At 30.1% G+C, this 19,679-nt stretch overlaps 1 protein-coding gene across 3 annotated transcripts in view; it reads left to right on the forward strand.

The window, feature by feature from the left end:
• Window positions 1-19,679, forward strand: part of LOC124357219 (SH3 domain-binding glutamic acid-rich protein homolog) — a 41,622-nt gene that overhangs the window by 9,314 nt on the left and 12,629 nt on the right. Inside the window, exons 3-5 of one of the 3 annotated variants that reach the window (XM_046808766.1) lie at window positions 6,252-6,389; window positions 7,948-7,991; window positions 15,876-15,983. In XM_046808766.1, the coding sequence (XP_046664722.1) occupies window positions 6,252-6,389; window positions 7,948-7,991; window positions 15,876-15,978 (285 nt within the window). In that variant the 3' untranslated portion in view covers window positions 15,979-15,983. The remainder of the gene's footprint in view (window positions 1-6,251; window positions 6,390-7,947; window positions 7,992-15,875; window positions 15,984-19,679) is intronic. The other 2 variants (XM_046808765.1, XM_046808768.1) reach the window with 2 other exon arrangements.

A 19,679-nucleotide genomic window follows, 5' to 3' on the forward strand; every position in this document is an offset into this window, starting at 1 on the left:
TTTATTTATATTTATTATATTAATTTTAAATAATTAAATATAATTAAAAGAAAATTGATTATTGTCAAATCCTCACACCCTAAGCAACTAAGAGAATAATGAACCTAAGCTACACATTTGAATTCAGAGGAAATTTATTCTTTAATGGATAAATAAAAATGTACATGAATATCAGATTGATTATCAAGTGAATTAAAACATTACAGTAGGTTCCAAAAATCTAAAGTTTGTTATTACATACCAGTTTATTATAATTCTAAAGGAAAAGGAGTTAGGCAAAATAAGAATAACATTAGGCACTAACCACAATTTTAAACATTTTATAAATAAAAGGTTAATGATTTATTAAATACTGCTATGTTATATTAACCCTAGAGCTGGTATGAAACGAATTTTTGTTGCCAAAGAACCGTCCGATTTGGCAACGACGAATATTCGTCGCCAAAGTAGACATGTACAGTATTGAAATTGTAGGCAATTAAGGTCATATAAATGATTTTTATTTGATATATTCTGAAAGAGCAATAACTATAGTACCGATTTACTGTTCTTACTTCAATTATTGTCTTCTTTGTTTACCGTAAAACATCGTTTTTTTTGGACAGCTGACGTGAACGTAGTACGGGTCAACCACATTGTTGTGAAACTGTAAACAAGTGCCGGGTTTTGTATTTGAGGTTACGAATCCAATAGTATTTGGTGTTGTTATTATTGGTTTTTTAGCTTTCTTAGGTTATAGTTTTAGTTGTTCAGTATGGGTGAAAACTTTAGAGACCGACCAAATGATCTTAGAGAGCTCGCAGGGCGGAATCTAGTGACGCTGAGTGAAAAATGAAACTTTGTATATATTGTACATGTGTAAATAAGGTAAGATTAAAATTTATTATTTTATTTTATTTTTGTTTTAACCCTAGAAGTGTGGAACCAGCATATTTTATGTCGGTTGTAATTTATGTGTGTTGTGCGGAACCAGCATATTGTATGTCGGTTCAGTTTTTCATTAAAAATAATTATTTATCTTCAAACAATCACCATGTTTTTGGTATCATTGAAATTGTGAATTTGTGATTTTGATTGATTGATTGATTGTGAGATTCCACTCTACAATTTTTATATAAACTTTTATTTTCTAACTTCAATATTACGGTTGTGGTGAAATGTTTTCTGAAGAAGTCATCATTTGAGTTGAATTTCGCGGGTGGCCGGGTCAAAGAAATACGTCATTTTAAACCAATCACAGCAAGTTACGTATTGCCTGCAAACAGTGCTGCCATATGTCAATAGACGCGGAATGAAATATTCTTTCTTCCAGTGTAAACAGAAAGTCATTAGAACGAATAGTTGATTTACTATGAATATTCTAAAAAGGGACAATTCTAAAGTTGTAAACCAGCATATTTTATGCTGGTTAGTATAATAACATTCACACAGTTATTTATTGTCAATAAAGAAAATAAAAAAAACAGTTTAAAGTGAAAGAAACGATCTACCGGTACAATCTTTCAACGAAAATTTAGTTCAGTAGGTTTCCGCCAGTGCGAAACGAAAGAGATGAATCATGGCGTCATATCAAGACCAACCCAACCCATCCCTGTCGGCCATTGTTGACCATTTTATTTCACCACGAGCTTATTTTTTTACCGATTTTCATAATTTAGGTCTCTATTTTTTCAGGTTGAAATACTCAACTGCATAAATGCATATTAAATGACAAAAACAATATAAAACAATGTTATTTTGAACTATAATATCTATTGTTTATATATTGTCAAAAATTTTACAATGCAAGGTTTTACAATATTTGACGCCAACAATTATTTTTTTACTCAATTTCAAAAATTATTGAGTGTATTTCTTTCAAACATTATGTGCTAACATAATATATAACAAGTAAAAAAATTTTAAAAATGTTTTCATATTTTTTTTACATTGCAAACCAGTTTATTTTTTATGAGTAAATTCTTCAACGTGCGACTGTTAACAAAGAATGTCATAACTCAGTTCCTTCTCAAAGTATTTGAACATATCTTATATTTTATTTTAGCCAAACAAACATACGTACTAAGGGTATATTCAAAAATTACATAAACATAAATTATAAGTGAACATTTTTAGCTTGTTTCTGAATTTTGTTACAAAATATTTTAATTTTTTTAAAGATTTTTTTTTTGTAAGCTTATAATAAAATAACAGTTTATTTTTTGGTTGTTTACTTTTAGTGTTTTCAAATAGCATGTATAATTTACAATAGAAAACTGTTTTTCATATAAATATATAGTCACATTTGGAGGTAAAAAAAATGAAAAGCCCAAACCCTTGTACATTTTTGTAAATTTTCGCTTTTGTAAAAAACAAATGGCAAAATTACAATTTTTGTTTAATAGAAATTTTTAATATATTTTCTAATTTGGCATAGAATTCTCTACATTTTATACGTTTAACATTTTGACCTTACTGTAATATTTCAATACCTTACAGAGGTCCAAACTTGAAATTTTTATATAAAACTTTTAGCAATTTCTCATTATTTTCATGAAAATATATACTAAACCAAAGAATATCAAAAGATTTATTCCTATTTCAAATAGTACAACTTCTGAGAAGAAAAATGATATATAACAATATATGTTTTCTTGATATTAAGTATTTTTTACGAATTTTTTAAAAAACCCTTGCAACACGTCAAAAATGGACTGACGTTTTATCTTTGGTAACATGGACACACTTCTAGGGTTAACTGTCATACTTATATAAGTATAAATGCAGTCAAGAGATTATGTTTACCCACGAACAATAATATTTATTTAGAAATGTACGCATTTTTGAAAATAAGTAAATATGGGTGCTTTTTCATACAAAGCCCTGTAACACATACGTTTTGAGGTAAAAGTTACAATAATTATATATTTTTGGAATCAGGACAATATTTCGAAAAAGTTATACATTTACGGTTTTGATGTAAAGTTTATTACTAAGCAGTTACACAACGGAATATTTACAAAAAAAATTCCAAAAAACATTTTTCTTACATAAAAAAAAAAAAATAAAAATATGTTTCCATGGAAACAATAAGATATTGTTATTATAATGCTCTCCATATAGTTGTGAATACATTGACATATAATAGTTTATATTTGGACTAACAGTTATGAAATGTGATACATCATAAGAAACGTCTGGGAGGCTGTTAAAATAGAGCCGCCAGTACAGAGTGACACCATTGCCAGTTCTAGGGTTAAAGTACATTAAAGTTTGATTCGTTATAATTTTTTTGCAAGAAAGTTAATCTATTATAACTTGATTTTCTCTTGAACAGTTTTAATGTTTCACTTTCTCCCTTTCCTGTCTTATTCTGTTATTAAAACAGTTTTCTATCTTTATTGGAATACTAATAATTATGGTATTTTTACAACTGTAAGAAAGGCACTTTCTAATAGGCCTTAGCAGTTTTGGCACATATCTCTGAAATTATAATGTGCAATTTTGGGACAGTAATTTTTTCGTCCTGGTCCCAAGGGTTAAAGCATAAAATTTTGATATGTATTATGAAGTATGGATAGTACACTGATAGACAAGTATGAAACAGCACAATCAATGAAAAGTATATTTTTTAGATTCATTGAAGTGGATTCTGCAAGATTAGTTTGTGTACACCAACGTCAAGAACCCTGTGCTGGATTTACATAACATATGAAAGCATAACAGACTCTGTAGTCTGGCATATGCTTGTGGACCATCCAGTAGTGACTTCTTCAGGTAGACATGGGGACATGGACTTACAAGCAATAACAATAATGTTGGTGAAGGCTGATGTAACTAAACTAACGTCCAGTGATCTCATACAGTCTACTTGGGGTGTATTAAACCCTTAACAGTCTTTTACTACATAATATGTTCATAGGGATGTCATAAAAATGTGTCAGTGATGTAATGATGTGTTTCAGTGTAGTTGTCCCAATTTTACTCGGTTGTCTACTGCAAGAGATTGTTCTGCAACTGGTGAATGGTATGCAGTACTTCCAGCACTACCCATTACAATCTCACATTTCTATATTCTCTTGTGAATTCATGGCGTTTACTAGAATTGTTTTATTCTTGCTTTGAAGACAACTATGTGGTGAAATTGTATTTAATCGTTGTTATATGGCAATGTTGTAGTGTACCATTGAAATGTTGTTTGGGTATATGATGATTGGCTTTGTTCATGTGATGATGAGTTGAACATATGGTGACAATAATTAAATAGATGAGGCACTTGTAGTGTTTGGTAGTAATGGACAAATAGGTGAAATTATATTTGTACAGGGTTAAATAAATTGGTAAAATTATAAACCAATTCAAATTTTTACTTTATTATTTTTATCAAATAAAATATTTAGTTAAAAAATTTTGACTAAAATGATGCAATCAGAGCCACATTTAAATACATTTAAAGTCCTTCTGAAGCAGTATTTAATAATGAGAGCCCTCTATAGCCTGGAAGACTTTTTTGAGCCGTGTATAATACTTACTTAACTTAATTAGTCACATTTAATATAGTTACATTAGCAAAAAATAAACAACTTTGATATTTTGATATACTTAACATATAAATAAACAAGACAATATTAACTAAATAAAAAGCTAACTAACAATTTAAAAATGCATTATCTACGTATAATACATTATTACCATAGATTAAAACTACTTTTATATTAGATAACTGAAACTATATTTTGTATTATTCTATAAATCTGTACATTATGTGACACAATAATTTTGACACTATTCTATGTACAATACTTGTACTGTCTTATGAATAAAGAAATTTTGAATTTTAATTAAAACATTGTTTTTACACTAAAATAGCAGGAAAAGATTTTAGACAAGGACTTATACAAAAAGTGAAGTCAAGAGAAATACTATCTACTATGTTTGTAAAAACATAAAAACCAGCAAAAATGTAGTTTTCAACCTAATTCTAATAAGAAAGTAAGTAGACTTTAACACTAGAGAAGGAAATAAACTGCTATTTTTAACTAATATGGTAATGGAATTAATACAAATTAATAAATTACTATTTCATCCATAATTGTTTATACTGCCAAATCCAATTACTCCATCTTTATCACCCCAGTACACTTAAGAAAGATGTTTAGAACAGAAAAGTATTGAAGAACGATTAACTTTTAAATCTTATCGCTAATCTGAATTAGAATAATATGAAATAATAACATAGAAAGTGCTAAGAAGTTCAAAACATGTGGCAAATTATAAATTACAAAAAACTACTAGCTAAACATTTCATCTGATAACAGATGGATTCAGATCAGAACACTGTCACAAAATTACAGAACATGTTAATAAGTTTTACATTAACATTGTTGAAAAGATATTTGAAACCAGCCTTGTCAGGCACACACCATTTACACAACCTCCGCTTGAAGTTCACTAATGAGGAAGAAATCATTAACATCATAAGAACCGGAAGACTGAGACTCTGAAGTAGATGAGTTATCAGCAAACATATTCAAACAGTTCAGTTCTTTTTAGATCACTTATCAGAATAGTTACCAGAATCTGTTATCTAAAATCTGTTACTTATGAAAGGCCAATTTCTTTCAATTTTATAAATATCCAAGGTATATATTTATAAAATGGCTGTCACATAGAAGCAAGTAACTATTGCCCTATATTCCTTCATTCCTACTTTCTGAAGCCTAATTATCAAGAAACACTGTCAATACTACAAAATACTTCAAGAAGAGGAAATCTACAAAGCAATAACTGAGCTCTCCATGAGTATCCGAGTTTGTTATTGAAAACCACGAAGAAAATATCAAATCACTGTCATCACTGTATTGCTGGATTTCAGCTAAGCCTTCGGCTGCCTGGGACAAAAGGTTTTTTCAAAATAATCAGGTCAATTCCTCTGAGTACAAAGAAAAAGGTTATTTCAAGGGTCTATCCTAGGTCTAACGCTTTTCATCCTTCTGACAAATAGTAGCCTATACAACAAAGTATGGAGGAGTGTCATTGGTAGTAACTGATGTATGGATTTTTATAAATATATCTCTATATAAAAAATGAGATCTTTTTACAAACCCAGACAGAATTGCCTGTGCCTCTTCAAAATGTAGTAATTTTGTTTTAATAGCAGGAATTTATTAAAAATCTACTTTTATTGCTTTTATATAGTTAATACAATAAATAGCTTGTATAATTTAAATGTATTTAAATAGAAGCTGTTATAAAACCTTAACATTGTACAGGATTATGATGAATTCGACCTTGCTAATGAAAATGATGAACTAGAGAAATTCCTGAAAGTACCAGTTTCCTCACCGGCAGCCGGCACAGTCAATGTTGAGAACGGACATGTGGCTAATGGAAATACATCTAGTCGAGATGTAAGTAGTCATGGGTCGATTTGTAACTGCATTTCAGTACGAATGTGTGGGTTGTCCAGAAGATAAAGCAAACTCGACTACTACAATGTGTGGGTGGATTTGCTAAGATAAACTACTCAATTACTGTAAGAGTACATTGTGATGTATTATGCATTAATAAACACATTTTAACTTTTAAGTAAAATTTCTAATTGTTTTCTTTTCTGAGAATATATTACAGTAAATGTTTTACACTTAACAGTAATTTGAAATAATAAATAAAAACTATTATTAAATTAGGTAACCAACCATTCTCAGTACATCACAATCTAAAACTCATTAGCTTTTCATTGTAGGTATGTAAAATAGCTGGTTTTTATTTTTAGTACAACTAAAATATTAAACAAATCAATTACAATTTTTGGTATTGAATAAAAATATATATTATCAATAATATCGTAATTATAAATAAAACTAAATCAGTATGCAAAATGCAGAGTTCTTGCTATGTTGATGTTAAACCATCCAACAGTGTAAAATACAATTATATTTTTTAATGTAAAAACTATTTTATTTACTCATAATATCGCATTTCTCATTAAAACATGTGTGTTAAAATTTAAAGATTAGAGTCAAAGACTTATAGGTAAATCACATTTGAAATAGCTCATCATGTATATAAGATATGTAAACTTATGCTACAGCAATATTTACAAGATCACTAATTCTAAAACATGTCTTACAATTGAGAGCATAATGAATACTTCCAATTTTTCTGTATCAAGCGTTTTGGCACAACAAAGACATGTTGCACAACTGATTTATACTTTACAGAATATCATCACAGAATACTGAATATTGAGTTAAACATTTGTTTTATTATCTTTGTTAATATTAAGCTATACTGCAAGACTCTGCATTTTTTGGATGTCTCTCATATTGATACTAAGTGATTAAAGTGTTTAAAAACTGCATAGTTTACTGAACATATTAAATCAACATTAAATCAATTTTAAATTCATAAATGAAATAATGAATTATGTAATAATTGGTATTCTATAAAACCCCTTATACACCAGACCCAGCTTTTATTACGTTTAAAATTACAAATTATTTGTGTTGTTTACTTAAATGTGTTATATTAATAATTTTTAAAACAGTCAAGTTTAGTTTAAATAATATAATTTTTTTAGTTTGTTACTGGATTTTTGAATACTTTCGAGTTTTAAAATTGTCATTCTATTTTGTGCATTTGAGTGTGGTTTCCATGTATTGTTTTTACCTTGAATGTTTGAAGTTTTGATGTGAAATTATGATGTGAAATGTATATATTGTGAATATATCATATGTCGTTTATCACCCTGTCAGTCATGTCATAAAGTTAAATTAACTTACAAACAATGTGATATAATTATGTTATTTTTAATTTAACCTTTATTTCCTTTATTAGTACACAAGTTATACTCTCACTTCCCGCTCCAGGGAAATTTTATTTATATGATGTGCATTAAAACCAATACTTTAAACTGTGTCAATCTTGTAGTTGGCAGGTTTCGAATAAATATTCAAAATTTTTCAGAACTCAGCAGAAAAGGATGCCGGAGACCAGCAAGTTCCTGAAAGGTGATTATTTTTTTTAATTTTGTTAATTATGTTTGAATGTTGAAAATTATAATTTTTTATTGTTTCAAATTTGGCCATAGTTATAATAGAATATAAGGATTCATTATAGAAATGGTGTTTGGAAATCTAATTCTTAAAGTAACAAGGGTTTTTAACAAATGCAAACTTAATTACGTAGTTTATTTATATTTTGTTATAGAATTTTATTTATTAAAACATTTGTTCAAAGTATTAATTTTTTTCTTAAAAAAGGAATTAAATAGCCAAAGATGGCTGTTTTATGACTTTATCAAAACGTATACAAGCGATAAGGCAAATAAACTTCTATTATTATTATTATTATTATTCAATAGATGTCTATACTCTTACCTCTGTTAACATTTAAGTCTTTCACAATATTCAAATAATTAGGTTCATATACAATGCAGCAACATTTATTGTTAAATATAACTGACATAACCATCATAAAGCACATGACATGGTTCTAGAAGATAGGTAAACAGGTTCTTATATCCAATTTTTGGAAATATTTTTAGTTAACTGCCATACAACGCATTACTAACAATGTATGTGATATTCCCTCCTCCATTATAGTAAAAAGTTTACTCAATATGTGTTAAAAACAGCACACTGCAAAATAAATTAAATGCATGTGTTGTTATCTATGAATATATACTAAATATTGGACTGAAATTGAGTATAATTTCCAGCAAAGTACCAACTAGTACTGACTACAGAGTCAGAATAATTTCACAAGCTGAAAAGATGACAGTTCACTTGTATATTTTAGTCTTGCGTTTGGAACCTTGACAGAATATTTTTGGAAAAGGTTGGTTGAAACAAATGAATAAAGTTCTTGAAGATAAATAACTGTTTCCAAAATATGTTGCAAATGTAATAATATGCACTACAAGTGCCAAGTTTTTAAATTTAGATGAGAAGTTGATCACTTACAGCGACACTTTTGCATAATAACTTTTGGTGTACATGTTGTAGGAATTGTGACTTTATTACATTAATCTTTGAAGTATGATCTAAGATGATTGAACAAATTTTGGTAGAGAAGGCTGCCTCAATACATAGGTAGAGCTGTACACATTTTTGTTTTGTAGATACAATAGACTTGAAAAGTAACTTCCAAACCACTACCAATGGTCAGGAACTTGTAAGAACAGGTTTGTTTTGTGATCAACTATCAAAGGATTAGCGACATTAGTTTTTGTTGTTATCCAACAATTTCATCTAGTTTAGGCAATCAGTAATTGCGATAATGTTCCTTTAATAATTTTAAACACATTTGAAATATCCATAATCTGCAAATGTGTGTCAAATGTCTTTCTTCTATGTAATAGTAAATACCAGTCAATCAGTAATTAACAAAACCACTCATAATTTCAATTATACTAGGGACAAAATTATCCAGAATTCGGTTATGCAAATTACCAGGCTATCCAAAGGACATTATAAAAGTAATTTTTTGCAATCAAGTCAGTATTGGTATAAATCCAATTTAAGTAATAGAAAGTTTTTCAATTAAAAATTTGTATGAAATTATTTTATACATTACTACTGCTTGAATATCATATTGTATGATTACAAGATGTCTTTCATGAATATCATTTTGACAATAGTACTGTATCTATACTATTAAGCTATAAATGGCCTTCTGTCAGGAATTGATTATATTTTATAGTTATAAATTGTGTATGCCGACCCTTGCTGTAGGAGGGTACATTTGTATTTGATACCACTGTTCAGTTTTTAGTTATCAATACCAACTGGAAGCAAGTTTTCAATCGTTGTACGCCTTTTGCAAAATAATTTTTGGTCCCATCAACTTCGGATAATGTAATGTAATGCTCCCAAATGTAGTATGTAATCATTGCACCATTATTTATGGATAGTAGGACACATCAGGACAATTATTGTGTGATGTCTAATGTTCTATTTTTATTTTGTTTAACGGATTAAAAGTGCAAGCACAATATTTGTTAATTTTTCATTTCAATTTAAGTTGGGAAGATTTGGTAGAAATGTATGTACACCAGCTGTATACATTTAAATAGCAGCTTTTTTGAGTGGCCATCATAAAATCCCTAAGTGGTCATTAGAAAGTTGAATTTGTTTTTCCAAGTTTCTTGACTCATATGTTTTTGGTTGAACAGCTATAAAGAGTCGTTTTTATCACTTGTGAAGCTCTGAGATAAGTTATCAGTAAGTATCCATGACTCCCACTTCAAACTTGATTAGAGAGGTAAATTATATCAACGCAATATAAGTGGAATATGTGTGTTTAATATTTATGTCTCAAAATTTCCTACATGGATTATACAATTTACTCTGTGTACTACCACAATTTTTCAGAGAATTAAGTAATAATAAAGTGAATAGGCCTAATTAAAATCATTTGTCATTCTCCCGCAGAAAGTCTAAAAAAGTATTATCTAAAATGTACTGTAAATATGACTCATTCAGGTAGAGAAGTTTTATCTGAATAAATCTTATTACATCCTGTAATTTTCATAAATTGAGTTTTCTAAAGTGAGGTTTAAAATTTAAGAAGATTATCTTTTATATATTTTAAAAACTACTAAAAACTTGTATTGGGGTAATGTGATAACTTCAGAACTTCTTGGCTATTAGGTATCTGCCTTTGTGCTCAATGTGATGTAAAAGATTGTTAGTTATTTTTATTGATGTCATTCATCACTTCTATTCCTATTGTGTTGATGAAGTCTAAAATATATGCCCTTTAGAATAATTGGAATTGGAAAGTTAGAAAACAGGTATATGGAAAAATTGTCACACACACACGATTACACAAGTTTTACCTGCTGGGCTGTGTGAATTGTGTGATACTCTTAATTCACTGTGTTGCAGTTAATATTTGAGGTCAAATTACCATACTTATCAAATTAACTTCATATATTTCTTCATTGATGTGTTGTTTTATTTTTTCAAAAACAGTACCATATTGGATTTACTACTAAAGCCAACCACCACAAATATGGTTTTGAAATTTTGCTAGCACCTATAAATAAACATTTAAATTGAGGGTCAGTATAAACTTTGGTATGTTTCTTGGGCTACAAGTCCAGCAACCAACTGTGGGGTTGTTAGGAGGAGGAGGAGACACTTCAAATCTGTCTCCAGGGCATATGTGTATAGCAGAGATTACAACACTAAATCAGCCACTAAAGAGCAGTAATGATGATCAGCTAATGATTATTCATAAAAAATTCAAGCTGAAAGCTTATTCCAACCAGAGGAAAAATCTTATTCTCAAGAGATGGAGTTAGTCTAGGAACATTTTATTGGAGTTGACACACATGTGTTTTAAAAATGTACCAATAATATGCTGTGCAGTCCACAAGCAAATAACAGACAAGTATCCTGTAATATGGACCAAATTGCATTGTCGAGACAGGCTTCTAGTCTCTTTCCACATTCCTTTCTTGCACAATTGTGTGCTTTGTTCAGTATGTCAGCTGTGTAAACATAAATCTTGTTCAGATTCTATATACCCTAACCTTATATTTTGTAGGGGCATATTCATGAATAGAAACTCTTAGAAATTAATAGATCTGATTCCAGAGAAGAGCCAGAAGTAATAAGAAAATTACTTTATATAGCTAGAAGTTCAAAACATTATTTGTTAAATTTAGATAAAGGTTTGTCATATTACTTCTTGTCACAGTGGTTTGACTGAGTGGTTAGCTGCCTAAATCTAACTGCCTAATTTGATCAGTAATCTAACTACATTAATAAAGTGAAACATTCAATATTCTTACTTTTAGTTTTATTACAAATGAAACTATTTAGTTAATATTTTTAAATCTTCCTTTAGTGACAGACATAATACGTTCTATTTATTGGGAAAGGAATGCTGAAATCATAAATAATGGTCACTACAAGATTAATGTGTCTTTATCACCATATTAATAAACATATTTGAGTTTAGAGCCTAAATGTAATACATCCAAGTGTTTGCAGGCACATCTGACATGCATGCCTGTTATATAACTTGTATGAAATACAAAATTGAACTAACCAGTAACTTTACAAAATATAATCAGGTATTAACCCTTTGAGGACCAAGCGTGCGATTTTTGGACGTTAGGAACTTGTGCTAAAAGGACCAGGCGGTCGATTTTCTGGACAGTCGTAAATTTATGCGAAAAGTACAACCGAGCGGTCGATTTCTGGACGTCAAAGTTTTTACGATACTTTGAAATAAAATATTGTAACCACAGCTGAGATTCTTATTTCCTTTTTAAATTTGACTTCATACTCTATGTAAAAACATGTTTAACTCAATTGAAAACATCATTGAAATCAACTACAAAGCTTTTATAATAACGCTATCAGCTGACTGCTGCGCGGTTCGTCATTCCGCTTCACAGCGCTAGCGGACAGCGGACCGACGAAACAACGCGACGTGACTTTGCTGTTTGTTTACATCAGTCGGCTTTGTGTTCGTGCTGCACGTGTACTAAATTTTGTATTCAAGTGTTGTGTTATTTATATTTATTTACGTATGATTTTGTGAAATTATTTAGTTCTTTTTCATCACAATGGATTACGATAACTTGAGAACAAGTGAACTTGATCGTGGAGCTGGACGCAGAGCTTGATTCAGACGAATCAACTAACCTATTTGATGATGACTCAGATGATGATCCAACGTTTGATCCGAATCAGGCATCAACATCAAGGTATTTTCAACTCAAGGTAGGCCTAGTCCTGTATTTGACTCAGATAGCGACAGTGATTACTATGATGTGCCTCCACAACCAAAGCGGGCCTAAACAACAACCTAGATCTATGCCGGTACCTTTACCTACACCTAGGCAGAGAGCTGTATTTTAGCGATGAATCTGATGATGATGTAGGTCCAGAACCTGTAATAAATAGTTCAGATGAAAATGGACAATAGTGGCCAAAACCCAGACATTTGGGAAAAAGTCAGTGAGAATGATGGCAATGTCCACACCTTTTGTTCACAACTTTTTCGTATCTTGAACAGCCTGGTCCAAGGCATTGCAATTTTGATCCCAGCACCACAAAACCAATCAAATACTTTGAGCTATTTTTTACTACCTCCCTATTGTCCATGTTTGTTACTGAAACTAACAGGTATGCAACACAAAGTATAAGAGCAAGAGGGAATAACATTTCACCCACACAGTAGATTGAAATCGTGGTCCCCGGTGACACTAACAGAAATCAAAGCTTTTTATTGCTGTAGTACTAAATATGGGTTTAGTGCGAAAACCAACAATCAAGTCATACTGGTCTAAAACAGGCTCTCAAATAACACCTTGGTTTGGTAAAATGTTTCCACGGTCACGGTTTGAGTCAATCCTCTCATTTTTTCACATGGTAGATAACAGTAAACTACCAAAAAGTACTGAACCTGGTTATGATGGTGCTCAAAAATTTCAACCCTTACAGGACCACTGTAATAGGCTCTTTTCATTATTATTATTGTGGGCACCAGCAACTTTCTATTGACGAAAGCCTTATCGGCACCAAAAACCAGACATCGTTGATGCAATATTTGCCAAATAAACACACCTACCGCTGGGCATAAAAATGTGGGTTTTGTGTGATGCTATTTCTAAATATTGCCTTAGCTTTTTTTTGTATAAAGGTGCAAGGTCACAAGAGGATAAAGATGAGATAAAGCGAAAATGGATTAGCCTATTCAGTAGTTTCAAAGCTTCTGGTAGCCTGTAATTACTTTTTACAAAGGATACCATGTTTTCTGTGACAATTTATTTTTCGAGTCCTACCCCTGGTGAAGATGTTATATTCCAAAAGTACCTACTTGACTGGAACCATTCGTAGAAATAGGAAGGGTCTACCTACTGAAATAAAAGATAAAATAGAACCAGGACAATCAGTTTACTGCAAAAGGAAAATACAGTCATTTTTCATATCGTCAGAAGAAAACACAAAAACACCCTGTTATTTTTAGTATCATCTAAACCAGAAATAAAACAAGTTGAAGTCATAACTAAGAGGCGTGGAAGGGAAACTACAGATAAAAAACCATCAATAATTCAGGACTACAAACCACTACATGGGTGGTATAGATCATTTCGACATGATGTTGTACACATACCTGGATGAAAGGCGACCATAAAGTACTGGAAAAAGGTTGCCTTCAACTTTTTTTGCAAGAATGACTCTAAAATGCTTATGTTATATAATAAGGACAATTCTCTGAACAGCCTAGTAAAGCCAATATCAAGATATCAATTTATAGTGAGCATTATTGACAGTATAAGTGATGAATGGTTTGCTGCAAAACAAGTTGCTCCTGGTGGTGGTGGTGCGGATGATAGGGGACAGAGAGCCTTAAAAGATTACCTGACAACAAAGTAAAGACTTGTTTGGGTCTGCACAAAAAAGGGCCAAAGATTATTGCAAAGTCAAGAAAAAAATCCAGACTGGTATGCAGTTCGTGTCAAGAGGGCTGCCATTCTGTTTGCTTTGGAAAAACATATCTGCAAATAAGTTCCGAGTGAATATTGTGTACAATAGTGTAAATATTCCAACTATATTTTTTTTATTATTAGGACTAAGACCATCTATGTCATGTACTGATCTGCATTGACAGAATTCAATGTAAGTAGTTTTTCAGTTCCATGTCTTCCTTGCATGTTTTAAAAAATTCGCTATATTTTGAGCTCTTATTGGTAAAATATATTGCATATTTCTTTTATTTATAAATATAGGATTATGATTTTTTTTGTCCCATGTTCTAAATAACATATGGAAATAAAAAAAAACATGTTTTCCACAGATAAAATTTTTACAGTTTTTTCTGTAAAAAAAATTGAAAATGATTTTAACACTTTTTTTTGGTTATATGTGAGAATTGAACACGTAATATTAATACTTATAAAACATGCATATCCAATAGAATTGTATTTTTATTTAAGTGGGATACATATTTATAAACATTTTGACACATATTTCACAACAATATCTCTTACAAGAGATTTAAGTTATGAATTTTTTCCTAAATGTCTGTAAAAGTAGTAAAAATCACATTGTGCAGTTTTGGCACCATATGCTATATATGCATGTGAACATTTTAGAAAATGTAAATTTTTGGGTTGGTCCTCAAAGGGTTAAAATATATAATATATGTTAGAAATTATTAAAATATGTTGTTGTTTTGTATGATGTATTGAATATATTTTAATATTAAAAAATATATATTCTAATTTAATCTATTAAACAATTCAGTTAAGTGGAATAGAATGACAACAGGCATTTTCATTAAACTAAACTAAACTAAATTGCATTGAATTGTAGTAGTAGTAAATCTACATTGAGATAGGTAAAAAGTGTAGAAGTATTAAAAACATTAAAACAGATCCTGTAAAATTGATGAGTAAAATTTTTAGTTTAAGAGCTGGCTGTACTAGTCCCATCTCAATTTTTGCCAAATAAAAGCAATGTTAAGCTTCAAACATTTATGGTCTTATTTTTAGTCGCAGAATTGTGGTTGTGGGATATGGCTCATTTTTGAGGTACGGTTAATACACATCCAAACTATTATTTGTTATTTGTCTTTTATTATTTAAATATTCAAAATTGTTAACTTTAAAAAGAAAACTAAAAAGCTTTTTGATGTGGATTATTGTATTGTTAAAATAAGACATCTTCCTTTATCCTTGTACTTAAAATTACAGGGTAAAAGTGTTTTAAGTTTAACATTATTAATATTGGGCAAAATTCTAGGTTGTTTTATTATAGCCAACTTCTATTTTAAGATGTACTCATGTTATTTAAGAACAGTTTTACTGTTTAATAGCAAATCTCTCTGCTTTCGTGGGCTATTGTTGGTTTCTTGCTTTTTGCTTTTAGATATGGCAGTGTTGAGAAGCCAAGGTTGTTCTTTCAGCTTAAGATCCATATCACTTATCAACGGAATGTGATAAGAGAAGTAGAAAAGTGTCCGATATGTTAGTCTAAGTAAGCGCTCGCTCGCTCGTTGGCTCGTCTGGTGCAGCCCGCAGTTAGACCCGGTGCTGTCCACACTTGACACTTACCTGAGCCAACAAGCTCTCTCACCATACTTCAGTAACAACAAATGTTATTTGTTTAAATTTCAAAAATGTACTGTAAAAGTAGTTTTAATAATTAAGGAGGGTAGTAGTTCAGGCAAAAACTACATTTTTCAAAAGGCTTTTAAAAATATTTTTGTTTTGTACTATTTTCTGAATACAAAAAGCAGAAAAACATTACATAGTATCTTTTTCGAATACAAACAAATTTGTAATGGTTCTTTAGTGAAGTTTTTAGCTACAGAATCTCAAGAAGTTGGCATATGTATGTATTTTTCTGTCTATTATACTACTTCAATAGGGTGGAAAAAGGGTGAAGGTGTCACTTATAGTCCTGGTCAGTTTTAATGTAGGCCAACAGATTAATAAAGTGCATTCTTTTAGTTTCTTCTTCCAACATATTATAGAAAATTAATTTGACTCTGCAAGCAAGCAAAAAACAGATGAAAAAATCTCTAAATACAAACTAATTGAACCAAGGTGAAATTCTGTTAAAGTAAAAACTGCATACAATAAACAATCAGATTTCAAGTACACTACTTATTTATTTGTTGGCATGCAGACATATGTAATAACATTTCAGTGTTCAAGTATTAGTGTTTATAAATTGTGTGATTCTGTATGTTACATCTGAAGATGTTTTGTGAAGTGACAATGATCTTCATTCTTAGGGATTTTATGCAGATTTAAATGGAAACTATTTTGTAATAAGTTACTTGGACTGAACAGTACTTCACTAAAACCATATACAAAAACTAAAGGTACCTTAATTGTTATTATTTATTGAATTTTATTTTTTGAACAATTTGTTCATATCACATTCATTATTTTTCTTTACCGTTATCACTTTGGCTTCCACAGTGTTTAACCTCTGACTAAACAGAAAAATCAACATGGTGACCTCTAGGACTGAACACTTTAAAAGATTTTCTAATGCCAAATACTGCATATTTCGAAAATATAATGTAGAAAACATTTCAGTCGTGACCGAATAAATAGTGATACAATATTAAAAATGAAATGGATAAGGAAGCTTGTTGACTTTGGTAAGCTGTAACCACCTAATATGAATGATAGTCATAAACTTGTAATGATACTCAAAAATGTTTTATAACATCAACCACTACATGGAGAAGATTGGTCGCAAAGTAACTTTATCTGTAAATTGTTGCAAGAATTAGTTAGTTATGAATTCCAGCATTATTGTGGACTACATTTAAAATCTCACACTCATCTGTTTCTATTTAAACAAATTTGTTCTGAAACACAAATGCAAAGTCTTAATATGCAGGCAGATATGTGTGAATACTAAGCATTTTAAGTTGAGTCAAGTAAGTAACAGTAACAAAGTGTGAAGGGAGAACTCGGACGTGAACAGATACCATACAACGAATGAGTACATTAAATAAGGTGATCAGATTTGTAAGAAGTCAAAGCTGAACATTGTAATACTTAAAAACTGCCACCTATAACCAATTTTGTGTGAGACCTTTTATAGAGGTTTGTCAAAAAGTCCTAGAACAACTTGATAATTTTTTGGAAACCTATACAGGTTGTAACAATCAGCAAGTTTCATACACATATCATGACTTTGACAGCCAGATCCAAAAAGTAAGTGTGGCGGAGCAACGCAGAGTAATTGCTACAATGAACGTTAGCTATATGATTTGGTCTGACGGATATCCCCCACTCTGTTTTGAATGTTGTTTATTTGGCTTGGGCATGCCAAATTATTTTAATAGTCCCAACAGACATTGAAACTGGAAATGAGACAGTCAGGAAATAATAACAGATTTAATATCTGCTATAATTACCGGATGTTAGCTAATGTTCGTTAACAATGCATGTCCCTGGTCTTAATATTTGAAATAATAAAAATGTTTACTGTGTCATACATTTATAACATTTCTTGGGGATCAGTTTCAGTGCAGGATTTAAAATTTTAATAGTTAAATAGTGCCTTCAAACATTATACTAAAATAAAATAAAACCTCTTTATTCATGGAATTTTATATATTAAAACATTGAATAGTATCAAGAACATTGTATAACTAATTAATTAAGTTCTAGAAATAAAAACAAATAACAATTATTAATTGTTATTAATTAATTAATTATTTAATAACTATTATTAATTATTTAATAATTATTAATTGTTATTAATTAATTATGTATTAACTATTATTAATTATTTAATAATTATTAATTGTTATTAATTAATTAATTATTTATTAATTATAAATTTATACATCTCCAGTCAAAGCAAGTGACAAACATTAGTCTCTTCTTTCAGCAAACTACTGCAATGAATAAAATGGCCTTTCAAGCAAATATTAGTTAAAGTTTTTTTTAACTTTCCGCATTATTGGTAATGCATTTGCTTTGTATAAGGTACAAATTAATGTTATTATTAATTGTAATTACAATTCCGTATCTGGTATACCTCCCGCCAAATTAGACTGGATGTGATAGGTTATACTGCAATTATGTACAGGATAACATAGTTGTAAAAATTTAAAAAAGTTAAAATTAATATGAGTAATTAAAAGTATAACAACAATTCTGTTACAATGTCGAATTAAAACAATAGCTAGTGTGAATCAAGTATATAAAACAGACAGTAAATTTTAAATGCCTAATTGTTGATATTTCCTGAAATTAGAACACTAATATTTGAGCTTGCAACTTACAAGTTCAACATCTTAAACATGTTAAAGTCCTTTCAATATATTATAACATTAACTAACGTAGTTTTGAAAAGATTTATTGTTGTAAAAGATCTAACCTAAGAACATTTATGAGCAATTTAAATTTACACATTTCATAATGAACCTTGAGTAGCTCTTTTCACATATATTACTAGCTTTTGGCCAAAAGACAGCAATTTTTTAAAATTATTTACTAAAAGTGATTCCAAATCATTCTACATAGCTGGTACTAACCAACAGTAATTTGGCACTAAATTAAATATAGCTATGGTGAGAAGGGATGATTCAATGTGAATGTTGTTTAGCTCCAGTTCAATTTCCTCTTGCAGCATCTGTAATATGTTACGGCTTTCATAGACTTCATTTCAGGAATCTGGACTCGTGTTTGTCTGAAGAAATCCAAAATAAAAGTTGGTGTTAAAAAAGCTCAAAACGAACTTTTTGCACCGTTTTGGCATCAGAGACACCTAGACTAAAAGATATACTAAGAGGTATACTCATTGTCCATTCTGTGCACTATAATGTTTAGACACAATCCCAAAGTACGGTGGAGCAATTGATTTTTCTACACATAATGTAGTCTATTGTGGGGATGAGTTGATCAATGAAGATCCAAAATAAAAGTTGGTGATCCGAAAAGAGTTTTGCACCATTTCAACGTCATGTAATGTATGTAATAAGACAATGAAAATACTTTTTCACCCTATATTAGGTCTCTGACGTGGAAATACTGTAAAGGGCTTGTTTGAGCTTCTTTGTGAGCGACTTTTATTTTAGATCTCTTCAGACAAACATAATTCATGATTCCAGGATTCCCTGACTCTTAGTCCAGGAGATTCCAGAAGCTACACTAAGAGGAAATGGAACTGGAGCTAAACTCAACATTCATATTAAAT

The sequence above is a fragment of the Homalodisca vitripennis genome, chromosome 3 (genome assembly GCF_021130785.1).
Source record: "Homalodisca vitripennis isolate AUS2020 chromosome 3, UT_GWSS_2.1, whole genome shotgun sequence".
NCBI classification, from domain to species: Eukaryota; Metazoa; Arthropoda; class Insecta; order Hemiptera; family Cicadellidae; genus Homalodisca; species Homalodisca vitripennis.